This window comes from Callospermophilus lateralis, chromosome 15, assembly GCF_048772815.1.
Source record: "Callospermophilus lateralis isolate mCalLat2 chromosome 15, mCalLat2.hap1, whole genome shotgun sequence".
Taxonomy (NCBI): Eukaryota; Metazoa; Chordata; class Mammalia; order Rodentia; family Sciuridae; genus Callospermophilus; species Callospermophilus lateralis.
In genome coordinates, this window is record NC_135319.1 from 28,285,102 (window position 1) to 28,301,087 (window position 15,986).

The 15,986-nt window shown below is 31.0% G+C and overlaps 1 protein-coding gene across 16 annotated transcripts in view; it reads right to left on the reverse strand.

Moving 5' to 3' along the window:
• The window catches only part of Pcdh15 (protocadherin related 15), a 702,462-nt gene that overhangs the window by 288,236 nt on the left and 398,240 nt on the right, over positions 1-15,986 (reverse strand). For 14 of the 16 annotated variants that reach the window (XM_076835193.1, XM_076835192.1, XM_076835191.1 and 11 more), the window contains one exon: positions 3,740-3,946. In XM_076835193.1, the coding sequence (XP_076691308.1) occupies positions 3,740-3,946 (207 nt within the window). Of the gene's footprint in view, positions 1-1,166; positions 1,188-3,739; positions 3,947-15,986 lie in introns of all 16 variants that reach the window. The other 2 variants (XM_076835188.1, XM_076835189.1) reach the window with 1 other exon arrangement.

Consider the following 15,986-nt stretch of genomic DNA (forward strand, 5'->3'; position numbering starts at 1 on the left):
TGTATATATGAAGTCAAATATCCTCCTTTCAAACCCTTTATAACTTTAAATCTTTCTTTGACAAACTGCATCATAATATTCAGTTTGTATTTTATAAACATATTAGAACTTTATATTCCTATAATACATGTGCTAAGTTCAGTCAACATTTGTATATATATATATATATATATATATATATAACACATTTTAATTCATAGTTTTAAGTTTCATAAACTAGGATACAGGTAGAAAAATAATGATAGAGAATAAATTTTTTGTAGTAGTTGTGTCTGTTGGATTATTTAAAATGAATGGTAGTATTCTAAATCAATATATAAACAGATAATTGATTAAAGTCATTTTCTTCTGTGACATAAGGAAATATTTACTATAGAATATGCATTTGGTATATACTAAAAGCCTGACTTATTACTACATTGACTTATATATTATTATTTGAGAGTAAAATAAATTCTGACACACACTCAAAATGACATAAAAATGAATATAAATTTGAATACATGTATAAAACCATAGTAAACAAATACATGAATGTAAAATAAGCAAAGGCATTCCATTATTTAGAATTCAAATATGACATTAGTGAATTTTAAACCAATTTAGAGTACATAATGGGAATCAAAACACTTCATCACACACACAAGAACATATGCATGTTTTTACATGTGCACATAAAACTTCTTCACATATGTACATATGTGCATATGTATGTATACTTACCTAGGTACATGCATATTTAGGTATGAAAAAGCATAACAGGAAATGACAAAAAATTTCATCTAATATGAAATATTAATTAATTAACAAGTAGTTGCTGAGGTACCTAGTTCCGAAAAGTTCAATTTAAAATTTAGTCTTTTAGAAAGAATGCTGCAATGAATTATTAATGTCTGTAATAGACAAAATAAATAAATAAATAAACAATCTTTATCAAAATTCACAATGAAATTACAAACTACAAAATTTCATTGTGAACTACAAATTTTCATGGTATAATAATCAATAATCAATAATATGATGTAAATGTACTTAAACTTTCATAAGCTTTTTTAGGTATATTTATAAATGATAGTGAAGTTATAGTAGAAAAAAGAAAAAAAAAAAAAAAACAAAGAAATGAACCACAGCATTGAACAGTCACAAAATCAGTGCCTAATACCTACAGGAACTCCACCAGGTGGAACCTATATGCAAATTAGACATGAAAAAAAATGTAAATATAAATAATTACAATTACAACATGATACATAAAATGTACACTAGTAAGAGAGAAAAATTAATTTTTCCAATGTCTAAATTAACAACTTTTCTCAAAATACATGTAACATTTTTCTTATTATTGTGACATACATAATATGTAACAATGATATTTATTATAAATATTTATTTAAAGTACCTAATAGCTTTAAGAATATATTGAGTTTATTTATAAGTAAGATATCTGTGTCTTGAAACAATAACACTTTATGGAAATTAACTTACATAAATGGATGAATGGTAAGTAAACAATTCTCTTTTTACCAGTCAAATGGGTGATCTCTACACTATTATTTTCTAAATGGAATTCAATAATCAGTTTTTAGTTGTTCTGACATTATAAACATGGCAGTCTCAGATCTGCTTTTTACACACCTTGTACATTACCTAGTACTAGTTTGAAACTATAATGTGGTAAGAGTACTTTAAAAATCATAAATGTGAATGATTCATAAATATTATGCATACAAATAAAAATCTTTATATGTCTATGTGCATTTATACAAAAAAAACCCACACTGGCATAAGTGTTTTTTTCTGTACTTTGCTTTTTTCAGTTTTTTACCACATACCGTAACTCTTAAGATTCTTTCTAAGTCAAAATCTCCACTGTGAAGAACATCATAACTCTTCAATCCCTAACAACATTTCTTAAACCTTTATGCTCATTTTCTAATTAATTGAAGAAAGAAGTACAACTTGATTTTTGGACCTGTTAATTCAAATTTGTCAGTTCTTAGTATCTGCCCTGTTAGAGCTATTCTTAAAATAATTCATGGGAGCCTAGCCCTGCAGTGACCAATTTTTTTTTTACATTTGAGCATAATTTACAATTTTATTGGTGATGCTGGTCTAAGGTGACATGTCTCTTTCTTCTTAAACAGTTTATCCCTATGCTGATTATTTTCACTAATTCTGGCTTTCATTAGTGTCAAGATTTCACCATGAAGCAAACTTTTTTATTGTAAAGAAAAACCGCCTTGAAATATTCTTGTTAATGCAGATTTTTAAAGATCCTAGCAATGAACTAATGTATGTCACAAAAATAATGAATGTCTGGTCAGCAAAAAGTGATGATTCAGAAGAATGTAAATTCATCTTCAAACACATTAGTGACTATTTCACAGATTTATTCTATGCTCTGGTAAATTGAAATTTTAAAGAAAATATGTGGTTCTAAGTAGATTGGTTTCATAGCAATATGAGGAAGAACCATCTCAGAATTGAATTGGCCAACCATGGAATGGGCTATATTCTAAATTATGGGATTAACTAACAATATCATTATAATTTTTGAATCATATATTAGATATTATCATTTATTCAGTCATGTCTGAATTTATCATTAAATTGAAGAACTATTAAAATCTATCAAGTGCTGAAAACTGTGGTAGTGTTCAGGATACATATGTTACTAACATATAGGACATTTTCCCAAGAAATTTAAACTCCATGAGGGAGAAAGACCCACATTACAAAGTTGGATGAGTCATAGAGACACGCACTGTGAGGGTGTTTGCAATGCAAATTGGGCAATGAATGCCCTGAAAGATTTTTGTGTAAGGAAATGTCTAAGCTGAATTATAAAATCATACATTAAATATAAGTTATCCATGCTGCTCTGGATAAAAGAAGATGAAAGTTTTCAAAACATAAAAATATGTAACAAAATTAGGTAAAACATAGCTTGGTGAATGCAGGGAACTACAAGTAATTGATAAATGTAGTGAGTAAAGCAGAAGTGTCAGAAATTGAGGATGAAGAAATGTTCAGGATAGCAAATATAGAATGTTTTGTACCTGAACTCGAAGCTTTTTCTGTAAGGAAATATGTGTCATGAAGGTGTATTTGAGGAAAATTCTGGTATAGATTTTCTGTCAAGTCCACACATAAAATGACTCTCACTAAAGCAGTGAAGTACTCTGATTTGTCCAACCTGGACCACTTTCCACTCATGCAGATAGGATTAGTTCCACAAAGCCAGAAGGCAACGATGGAGGAGTGGTCATGTCAATAGCCACTGCCAGATTTGAGTTGATCAGTTGCCCCCAAATGTGTTTTCTTTAAGAAAGTACCAACAGATGGCATAAACTCCCCCTAATCACACTCTTGGGCCACTGTCATGATTTTCATTTTCACTCGGTAACACCATTATTTTTTTCCCTATCAGTAATTATGTAAAACAGTTTTTAATTTATATTAATATAAAAGATTGCCCTGGTGTCTTAGCAAACCCCAAGTGAAACATTTCCTGTTCTATTATATACTGAATTGCTGCAAACTGAAAAAGAACAGTTAATGAATTCAAACACATTTTTAAAAAACATCTTTAGTATGGAATTAAATCATTATAATGATTTTGTATATCCTGTATTCTATAGTTTATTTAGACATTTCTTTGTAACATTTTTATTAAAACAACATAAATATAAGAATAAGTATTAACAAAACAAAAGGAAAAAATGAATATTTCACTTACATCTTCTATGTCTTTGTCCAGAGCTACAATTCTTAGAGGAGTGGTTAAATCTATATTGTCAGAAATGGTTGCTCCCACTGGGGCAGATTCAAGGATGTAGCCTTGATAGCTTGGCATTGTGAAATAGGGGCTCTGGTTGTTCTCGTCCAGTATTTCAATATGTAAACTGGCAAAGGCAGGGAGGGGATGGCCATTGTCTTGCTCAGCCTTAAAGAAAAACCAAAACATTTAAAAAATTGTGTTAGGATACCCTTCTTGTGTGACACTTTTCTTGCTGTACATATGAATTTTTTTAAACTAGTATCATTACAAAAAGAAGAAATACATTAAAGATCTATTAAAAAACATAAATCAGGAAACAGAAGTACCAGGCTTATTGTTTGATCCTCTATTTTCAAATACAGAACATATATATATAATTAAAAATACTGCAATTAATTATTATAACTATTATCACATAAAGAATGATGACTGTTTAAACATAGGTACACAGAACATAAGAAGTAAGGCGTTTGAGTGACTTGCTGATGAAATATTTAAATAAAAGGGAAAAAAAGACTATAACCTTAACAAAATACCACACCTATTTTTGTCTTTTCCAAGTCTTCTTGTTTCACACTGTGGTCAGAATGTTTATGTAACCTCAATATTCAGCTGTTGAAACCCTAACACCCAAGGTAAAAACATCAATAGTTGGAGGTTTTAAGAAGTGATAATAGCAGAATCTTCATTAATGAAATTGTTGCCCTCAATAAAGAGGTGCCAGAAAACTCCTCTTTTCTTCTACTATGTGAGACACAGCAAGAAGGCCCTTTGTGTGAAGAATGGGCAGTCACCAAACATCAAATCTGCCAGTGCCTTGATATTTGCAGCCTCCAGAACTGTGAGAAATAACTGTCCATCTATTACAAGCCTCACAGTTTATGTGATTTTGTTATACCAGCCACAACAGACTAAGATGAGCCCCAATTTATAATTTTATGTAAAATTAATAGATTAAATATATATTTATTACCAATTGAAAGTTCTTAAAAGTATCCTATAAAGAGATAATTTCATCATAATATTTTAATAGCTATAAAATTTCAAATATTATTAACAGAATTATGTCATTCAATTATACCTGAGAAAATTATATTAATGTGTATGTATAAGTTTCTTTTTAAATTTAAGAAATTGACAAAAATTTCATGTCTAATAATTTTTCTTAGCAAGTCTCTATATGACCATTCTTTGAATGAGGAAGCATCAAACCTAGACTCTGCTTTTCTGAAAAGGTGTGTTTTACTACATAGGAATCTAAAGATTTAGTATAAGAGAAGATTTTATCACCACTGGTTTCTAAAAAATCTCCTTTAATGGTTAGGAGAAAATAGCACTACAATTTAATAGTATATAGATTTATTGAAATGCATTCAACCTTTCTGTCATTAATTTATATCAATATGGTTTTCTCACTTCTAAAATAGTCCTTTTGAAATAAGCACAAAGTGAAGGTCAATTTTTCTAATATTAAACACTAGAGTTTTTCTAGGTAAAAAATGACTTCCATAATTCATTTTTATATAGAGAAACTCTAGTGTTTATAAGTAGTTCAGACCAATAGTTTTACTTATTTTTTTTAATCCAGAGGAAAGAACTGAGAATATTTTTTACTTTTTTCTAACAATTAAGAAAATGGATAGCAAACCATGGTGTTGTTTGGTAAAACTGGTGACTTTTGAGCAATAAAAGTCACAATACATTTCACTTCTTATGATTATTCATACTTAAGATATGTTGAAATATTGGATAGTAATTACTACTTTAAAAATAGAAATGAAATAGGAATTAGATTGTTCTAAAGAATCTGAGTTTTATTTTTCCTTTCATATAATCACTATAGTAAAATACTATGACATAATGCATCGACAAAATTTACATATACATTTAAGTATTCTTATATTTCTGTTTTGATGTTGAATATTACATAGTTTGTATATTTAAATTAGTTTTTGGAAGAATGGCAAAGTCTTCCATGGAACCAAAAGTTTATGAACTCCTGCTGAACCTTAAGAATAGTAATTGAAAAATGTGTGGCTTTCTCTGAAATTTTCACACATGATCATGTGTTCTGCTGATACATCATGTTGTAGGGGACATTTTTGCAACCAGCAGTTGTGATTAATATGTGTTGAATCATGGATATTCCTCTAGGAACTTCCTCTGCAACATCAGAAATTTTCAGACAGCTGACCAGGACAAGAAGTACAGTTTGGGACAAGAAAATATGTTTGTTTGTTTTTTTTTCTTTGATGAAGTGAAACTAATTGTTCCAATGTACAGTTCCAAATTGAACTGCTGAAAGCTGAACACTTTGCCTGATTCTTACAGATTTTTAGCAGCTCACACATGAAAGCCATTAAGAATAGTGGGGGTTTTTTGGTCTCTATTTCATGTCTAATTATTTTAATAACCATCATATCATGTCCAAGATATTCTTACAATGATATGAAAAGTCACAAATTTCATATTTGTCTGCTTACCCCAATAAACGAACACAAATCAACAAGTTATAGCGGGTAAGGAGGGAAAAAGTCACAATTGTATAATAACAAAGAAGCTTATATTATATATTCAGATCATATGCCATTAATTTTTACTGCCATCTGTGAAGCCAGGAAAAACATAATATTCTCATGATGAAAACAAAGTGACTCAATGAAAGAAAAAATAAAACTCAAATTAGATTCTTTAGAACAATCTAATTCCTATTTTCTCCATCTTTAAAAAGTATCATATAATAGTCCAGCTTTTATTACCCTAAAAATAGCTCATTGCAATAATGCCTAATAGTTTTTAATTCTTACTCCATGTTTTTGGTTTATTTGAAGTGTCCCAGAGTGACAACTAGATATCCCTCTCCAAATACTATGTTCTTTGTTTCAAATTGGTTTTTATTAGTGCATTGTAGTTAGGCATACTAGTGTGGTTCCTCTTGTATTATTAATACATAGATAACACATTTTTCTCCATTTCAAACCCCAATATTTGCCATTTTATTCCTCTTCTTCCTCACTAGTTTCTCTCCCTAATTGATCTTTCTTCTATTTATTTATTACTCTTTAATTGGTATACTGTAATTATACATGAATGTGGAGTTCATTGTACACTCATACATGCACAGAACAGTGTGGTCAATTTCTTTCCACACTTCCTCCCTTTCTCATCCCTCCTCCCTCACCCTTCATTCCTTTCCTCTACTCCACTGTTATTCCCTCTACTTTCATGGGATTCCCTCTTGTCATCCATCCCTTTTATTTTTTATTCTTTATTTCTCTCTAGTTTCCACATATGATAGAAAACAAAGCCCACATTCTTAATCTCTATTGCGTTTTGTCTTTCTAGAGGTAAAACACATACTTCTGTACTGATAGAATACTAGAAAGAGTAGCTTTATGTTCTATGCGGGGCAGCATGTAAGAAACACAAAGACCTTGGGCTGAGGTCCAGGTCTCATGAGGTATAAGAGGCTACAGAGGGAAATTAACTACAAGTTTCTCATATATATAAAATGCAAATAAATATCCAAAAGTAAGAATAATGGGAAAAATAGTGTCGGAAATATAAGTAACATAAATACCTCTACTTGAAATAGAAGTAAAATGTAGAACTTAAAACAAATTAATACTATTTTACTATACTCTTGAGTGGGCCCTTCTATCAAAATTCTTATCCAATCCCCTTTTCTTCTGAATTAGGTGAGTTCTAAATATTTCACTTATTCTGTTCCATTGCAATCATTAGTGAATGACAGGAGGAATATATAAAAGAAAGACAAGTGAAACAAAGTGGTATTTTTAAAACTTAAGCTAATAACTTTATATATTTCTCAAAGTCTGTGATTTCCATTTGAACACATTGTATTTAAAAACCAGGATTTTTTTATTATTATTTTGGAGAAATTCTAGGCACGAATCCCATTTTTAGTAATGGGACCAAAATAAAACTGAAGCCAAAACTGCAGACGTACAACAAGAACATTATTTAGGTATTTTGTAGGGCAAAATATTGAAAGAGACAATTCCATTTTTAGTATTAAAACAAGCAAGTGTTGAAAATTTCTGAGTTCCTTGCAGCAGATGACTGAGAATACAGAATAACTATTTTCTTGCTGGTTAGTGGAAAACAATTTAACAAGTTCTATGATATGAAATATGAAATGTTTTGACGAGATACAATAATTTTTAAAGAAAAAATGGGAAGACTATTAAGACATGTAAGTAGATTCTAGAAAAGATACAATAAATCTTTTTTTCATATGAAGTCAGGAATTATTCATTTTCTACTTAAAGAATTGACTTTTGGAGATGTGGCTCAAGCGGAAGCATGCTCGTCTGTCATGCGCCGGGCGCTGGGTTTGATCCTCAGCACCTCATAAAAATAAAATAAAGATGTTGCGTCCACTGAAAACTGAAAAATAAATATTAAAAAATTCTCTCTCTCTCTTTCTCTCTCTCTCTGTCTCTTTCTTTAAAAAAAAGATTTGACTTTTTAGGTGTTCACCTTTGTTTACACTTATTTTTTTTCCATTAATCATAAGCTTTAAAAATGTTAGTATTATGTTATCTCCTAACTTACATATCCAGCTTGGACCTTTCCTCTGAGTTATAGTCTATATCCAGTTGTATACTTAATAAATCAGATTGGATATCTAATAAACAATTTGTAAGCACTCCAAAAATTAAGTTTAGATTTCCCTTCACAAACCTGACCCAACCCATCTTTTCCATTTTCATGGTAGGTACATACAGTGACTCAGGCCACAAACTGTAGAGTCATATTTACTCCTTGCTTCTTTTCACACCTCACATCTAATTGATGAGGAAACTATTGATTATAAGATATCTACTGGATCTAAGTACTTCTCTCATCTTCCTAATACCACCTTCATCCAACCTACTATTACGTGTTACCTAGATTATTTTATTTTCTCAGTCAGGTCCTATCCTTGATCACTGTTCATTCTTACATTGCAGCCCAAGGATTTTGTTAAATAATAGCCAGATAATGTCACTTCTCTCCCTAACACCCACAACTGATTTCCAAACTTCCCAGACCCTACAAGATCTGCTATCAGATTGCTTTTATTATACTCATTTTCTTCTCTCTTAATGTACTTTGACTATATTGTTTTGGTGCCGCTCTACTGGAGCCAGATGCATTATCACTTTAGAACTTTGTATTGGCTGTTTCCACTATTTGAAATGTGGTTCCCATAGATAGTCACATAGATTAAACACTTTTTTTTTCCCACTTGGCTCACTTTGATCACTTTAATCACCTCTTTATTTCACATTTGCACATCCCCCCTTTCCCATTGTTTTTAAAATGGTGAATTACAGTTGTACATAATAGTAGGATATGTGCATATTCATATATGTACATAATATAACAATTTAATAATCTCTTTCCCTAATACTTATTCTGTATATCCCTTTTACCCTCTCTCTGGTCCCTTTCCTCTATTATACTAATATCCCTTCAATTTTTGTAAGATCTTCCTACCTTTCTTTTTCTTTTTCTTCTCTAGCTTCCACATGGGAGATAAAATGATCCTTGACTTTCTGAGTTTCACTTATTTCACTGAATATAATATTCTCTAGTTCTATCCATTTTCCTGTAAATGACATATTTTTATTTTTATGGCTGAATAAGACTTCATTGTGATTATACACCACATTTCCTGTAACCATTCATCCACTGATGGACACTTAGACTGCTTCCATAGTTTTGGTATTGCAAATTGTGCTTCTATAAACATGACTATGCATGTTTCATTATAGTATGCTGACTTTAATTCTTTAGGATAAACACCAAAGAGTGGTACAGCTAGATCATTCCTAAGTTTTGAAGAACCTTCTTATTAATGTCCATAGTGGTTGTATTAATTTACTATCCCACCAACAGTGTAAATGTGTTCCTTTCCCACCGTAGTCTCTCCAGCATTAATTATCGTTTGTATTCTTGACGCCTGCATTCTAACTGGTATGAGATGTAATCACAGTGCAGCTTTTTGATTTGCATTTTCCTAATTGTTAAAGATGTTGAAAAAATTTTATGTATTTGTTGGTCATTTATGATTCTTATTTTGAAATGTGTCTGTTCAGTATTGCTTCCCTTATAAGATTAAGGATTGCAAGATACTGTCCTATGGTCCCTGATACATGCTAAAATTTCAACAAATGGTAATTCCTCTACTAATAATGTTCTCAGGCATCTATTCTATAAAAAAAATTACCTAATAAAAGTGTCTGTTTAGTTAATTTGAACTTTTATTAATTGAATTATTTAATTGTTTATTTTTGGAGTTAAGATTTTGGAGTTCTTTAAATATTCTGAATATTAATTTTCTTCAGAAGAGTAGTTAGCAAAGACTTTCTCCTACTCTATTGGTTGTTTCTTCACATTCTTAACTATTTCTTTGCTATGCAGAAGCTTTTTAATTTGATGACATCACATTGATTATGATCATTATACCCTGAACTTTAGGGGTACAATTAAGAATGTCATTGCCTGTGCCTATGTGTTGGAGTGTTGAGCCAATGTTTTCTTCTCGGAATAGCATAGTTTCTGATCTAATTCTCAAGTCTTTGATCTGTTTTCAGTTGACCTTTATGAAGGATAAGAGGTAAAGATCTAGTCTCATTCTTTTACATATGGATAAGCAGTTTGTCCAGTATCATGTGTTAAAAAGGTTGTCTTTTCTCAAAAAGATCCTTCTTCAAGGATCAGATGACTGTCTGGGTCAGTTTGTGTCTGTGTCTTCTATACCATTAGTCTCTATGTCTGTTTTTATGCCATTGCCATGAAGTTTTGGTTACTATAGCTCTGTAATATAATTTGAAGTCTGGTGTTGTTATGCCTCCAGCATTGCTTTTGAGGCTTAAAATTATTATCACTCTTCTTAGTCTTTTATTCTTCCAATTGAGTTTTAAGAGCTTTTCTAGTTATGTGAAAAATGGCATTGGTATTTTGATGGAGATTACATTGAATCTGTATTTTGCATTTGGTAGTCTGGCTATAATAACAATATTAATTCAGCTTCTTCATGAATATGGAACGTCTTCTCATCTTATTTTGTATTCTTCAATATTCTATAGCTTTCATTGTATAGGCCTTTAATCTCCATGCTTAGATTTCTTCCTAGTGTTTTGTTTTGAGGCGATGGTAAAAGGGGTTGTTATCCTGATTTCCTTCTCAGCAGATTTAGTATTGGTGTATAAAAAAGCTATTGATTTTTGGATGTTGATTTTATAACCCAATATTTGCTGAATTTGTTTATTATCTCTAACAGTCTCCTGGTGGAGATTTTTGGATATTCTCTGTATAGAAGATCTTCATTTGCAAATAGTGATAATTTGTCTCGTTCCTTTCCTATTATCATCCCTTTTACTTCCTTCTTTTGCTTAGTTGCTCTTGCTATAATTTTCAGTACTATATTGAGTAGGAGTGGTAAAAGTGGCCATCCTTGTCTTGCTCTAGATTTTAAAGGAAATGCTTTCAGTTTCCCCTATTAACTGTAATGTTGAATTTAGGTTTGTCATATACCTTTTATAATGTTGAGGTGCATTCTATCCTGAGTTCCTTCAGTGTTTGTATCATGAATGGGTACTGTTCTGTCTAAGGCTTTCTCTGCATCTATTGATATGACTGTGATATTTGTTCTCAGTTCTGTTTTGTGGTAAATTTTATATATATTGTATCCTTATCTGGTTTTGTTATAAGGATGTTACTGACTTTTTAGAATGAATTTGAGTGTTCCATCCTTTTCTATTTCATGGAAATATTTTTGGAAGCACTGGCAGTTTTCTTCTTTAAAGGTCTAGTAGAATTCAGTTGAAAATCCATCAGGTCTTTGCCTTTTCTTTGTTGGAAGGCTTTTTATTATTGCTTTTATCTCATTACTAGTTATTGGTCTACTTAGGCTTTCTGGCTTCTCTTGATTCTTTTTTTGCAGGTCATATGTGTCAAAAATTTATCTGCTTCTAGGTTTTCCAATTTATTGAAGTATAAGTTTTCAAAATAGTCCCTAATGATCCTCTGGATTTCTGTGATATTTATGGTGAAGTCTCATTTTTCATCTCTAATTTTAATTAATGTTTTCTCTCTTTTCCTTTTGGTTATTTTTGTTAAGAACTTATCAATCTTGTTTATCATTTCAAAGTACCAAATCTTCATTTCATTGATTATTTATATATATTTTTATTCTCAAATTTTTTAATTTCAACTCTATTTTTTAATTTTCTTTTTTCCTACTTGATTTGTTCTTATTTTTCAAGGACATTGAGATGAATCATCTAGTTTTTTATTTGGAATTTTTAAAAATTTATTATATAGGCACTTATAACTACAAACTTTCCTCTGAGAATCACCTTCATAGTGTTCCAGAGGTGCTGATGTTTTACAACACTTCTTGTATGATTATAAGAATTTTAAAATTTGGCCTCTGATTTCTTGTATCACACATACACCATCCAAAAGTATATCATTCAATCTTCATGTGTTTATATAGTTTTTTTGGTATTGATTTGTAATTTAATTCCAATACGTTCAAATAAGATACAATTATTTTTTAAAAATTTCTTATGAGTTGCTTTGTAGTTTAAAATATGATATGTTTTGGAGAAGTTTCCATGATCTGTTGGGAAAAAAAAGTGTATTTGGCTGCTATTGAATGAATATTTTACAGATATCTATTAAGTCCATTTTATTTATAATATTTTTTAGGTCTTAAGAGTCTATACAGAGTTTATGTTTAGATGCTTATCTATTGGTGAGAGAAGGTCATTGATATCACCTAGTATTATTATACTGTGGTCCATCTGAGGGTTTAATTGGAGTAGTGTCTGCTTTATGTGATTAGGTGCACCAATGTTTTGAACATATATATTTCATATATATATATATATATATATATATATATATATATATATATATATATATATATTTCATATATATATTTCCAAATCTTGAGAATGAGATATATATTTCATAACAATAGTTATGCCTTCTTGTTGGATTTCTCCCTTTTCCTTTATGAAATGACCATTCCCTCTTCTGATTAATTTTGGTTTGAATTCTACTTTGTTGGATATGAGAGTATCTACTCCTGTTTGTTTTGAGGGTTCCATTTGTATGGTATCAATTTCTATCCTTTCACTTTCATCCTGTGGCTCTCTTTACCTGTAAGGCAACTCTCTTACAAACAATATATAGTTGAGCCTTTTTTCCAATCCATCTGCCAGTCTGTCTTTTAATTGAAATGTTAAGAACATTTACATTAAATAGTATTATAGAGAGATAATTTCTGCCATTTTGGATTATTTCTGTTTGATTTAGTTTAGCTTTTTGGCTTTTTTTTAGCTACTCTTCAAATGAGATTTGTCCATTTGTATTGCCTCAGGTGTGTTTTTTTTTTTCTATGTGAAGTGTTTCTTTAAGTATTTTTTTTATAGTGCCTGCTTAATTCTCATGAATTATTTTAGTTTCTGTTTACCTTAAAAGTGTATTATTTCCTTTTTGATTATAAAGGATAGCTTTACTGGATATAATAATCTTAATTGGCAGTTTTTTTTTTTTTACAGTTAGGAACACATCATTCCAAGCCCTCCTGGTTTTTAGACTTTATGCTCAGAAACTGGAAGTAGTTCTGATTGCCTAGCTTCTAAATGTGACCTGAAAATTTTCTCTCAAGGCATTAAAAATTCTATCCTTCTTCTTGATGTTAGGCATTTTAATTTCAATGTGTTATGGAGAGATTCTTTTTGACATTGTCTATTTGGGGTTCTGAATGTTTCTGTATTTGGATATATATCTCATTCTCAAGATTTGGAAAAATTTCTGTTAATATTTCCCTAAAGAGTTTATCCACGTCATTAGCCTGTGTCTCACAATCCTATTGAATCCAGTGATTCTTAAATATGATCTCCTAATGTTGTCCTAGAGTTTTTGTATATCCTGATCATGGTTATTTTTTTTTTGTTTTCTTTAATACAGTTGGAATGTTTAAGGGTACCCACTCTGCCTTTCATCTCTGAGACTCTTTATTCACGTCTGTCTCCAAATAATCCAATCAAAAATGAGCAAAGGAACTAAACGAATACTTCTCAATCATGCTAAAAAATAAGAGGATCCCAGAAAACAAATGACTGAATGTTTTTGCTGATATGCAGATGCAAATTCACAATAAGAGGGGAGCCATAGGGAAGAATAATTACTTTAGATTAGATAGAGGGAAATGAAGGAAGGGGAGGGGTTATGGGGCTAAAAAAGGATACAGAATGAATCAGACATAGTATTCTATGTACAAATATAATTATGACCAGTGGGATTCTACATCATGTACAACAAGAAGAATGAGAAATTATACTCTATCTATGTATAATATATCAAAGTCTATTCTACTATAATGTTTAACTAATTAGAACAGATAAAAATAATAAAAATAATTTTAAAAAGAAGATATATGAATGGCCAAAAATAGATGAAAAATGTTTAACATCTTTAGCAATTAGAGAAATGCAAATTAAAACTACATTGATATTTCATTTCACTCCAGTAAGAATGGCTACTATGGAGAATACAATTAACGGGGTTGGGGTATAGCTGTTGGCAGAGTGCTTGCCTAACATGCACAGGACTCTAGGTTCAATCCCCAGCACAAAAAAGGAAAAAAAAATACAAGTAACAATAAATGTTAGTAAGAATGTGGGGAAATGAGTACACTTATACACCCATACATTGCTGATGGGACTACAAATTGGTGCAAACACTCTAGAAAGCAGTATAGAGATTCCTTAAACACTAGAAATTGACCCATCATTTGGCCTCATTATGCTACTTCTCAGCATATATCCAAAGGAGTTAAAATCAACCTACTATGGTGACACTGCCAGATCAATGTTTATAGCAGCTCAATTCACAATACCAGAACTATGGGGTCACCCTTGCTGTCCTTCAACAGATGAATAGATAGAGAAAATGTGTTATATATATACACAATGGATTATTCATCAGTCATAAAGAAGAAAGACTTTATGACATTTGCATGTAAATAGATGGATCTGGAGACTATCATGCTAACAGCAATAAGTCAATCCCTGCTCCTCCCCCAAAAAAACAAAGGTGAATATTTTTTCTAATATATGTATGCTAACACAAAACAGGTACAGGAGAGAAGTACAGTGTCATAGATAAAGGGGAATAAAGGGAAGGGTGTGGGAATAGGAAAGACAGTGGAATGAATCCGACATAACTTTCTTATGTACATGTATGAATCCACCACTGTGAATCTCCACATCATGTACATCCACAAGACTGGAATCCTAATTTGAATAAGATATGCTTTATGTTTTTATTAATATGCAAAATAAATTATATTGTCATAAATAACTAAAAAGAACAAATAAAAAAGACTTCCAACCAAACATTATATTTGATTAATTATCATTCATTTCCAAGATTTGTTTTGTTTTTTCAATATATATCTTTTTGTTGAATTTCTTGTTCATATCATCTACTGACTTTCTTAATTTATTCAATTGTTTTTCTGTGTTCTCTTGTAATTCCTTGATTATTTTAATAATAATTCTTTTGAATTCTTTATCTGATATTTCATCTACTGTAATATTTTGGGGGGTCAATTGCTAGTGAATTATGAACTTTAGAAAGTGTCGTGTTACCTCCCCCCCCCATTTTTGTATTGCTGTGGTGGGATTTATGCATCTTTTGAAACAGATTTCGCTTCCATTTTAGGTGTGAGTCTCTAGGGTACAGCCTTCAATCTCTGCTGGGAGCTTGGATCTTAGGAGCCTCTCAAGAATTCCACTTATAAGCAGAACAGTCAATCCTCCAAGAGTCTCACATGCTCTGTTGCCTGTGAATGTGACCATCCCAGGCTTGGTTCCTGAATGTATTCACATCTGCCTTTTCACTTTCCCAACTTTCTTCAGCTGGTCAAGTAAGCCACTGGACTCAAAGGAAACTGAGTTGCACTCCCTTCCATTTTCCTGACTTTAACCCGACTGGAAATGATCTTCTCTGTTCCTATTTTACTCATTTTCTAAAACTAAGTTTACCTTAAGCCACATAGTAGGCACTTTTCAGGACCTTATGACAATGTTTGGTATGATCCCCTGGGTTCCCATAGCAGCAAGCTGAAATGCAGCCTCCTCAAAATGGCTCCCTGTCTCAATTATCTGCTCAC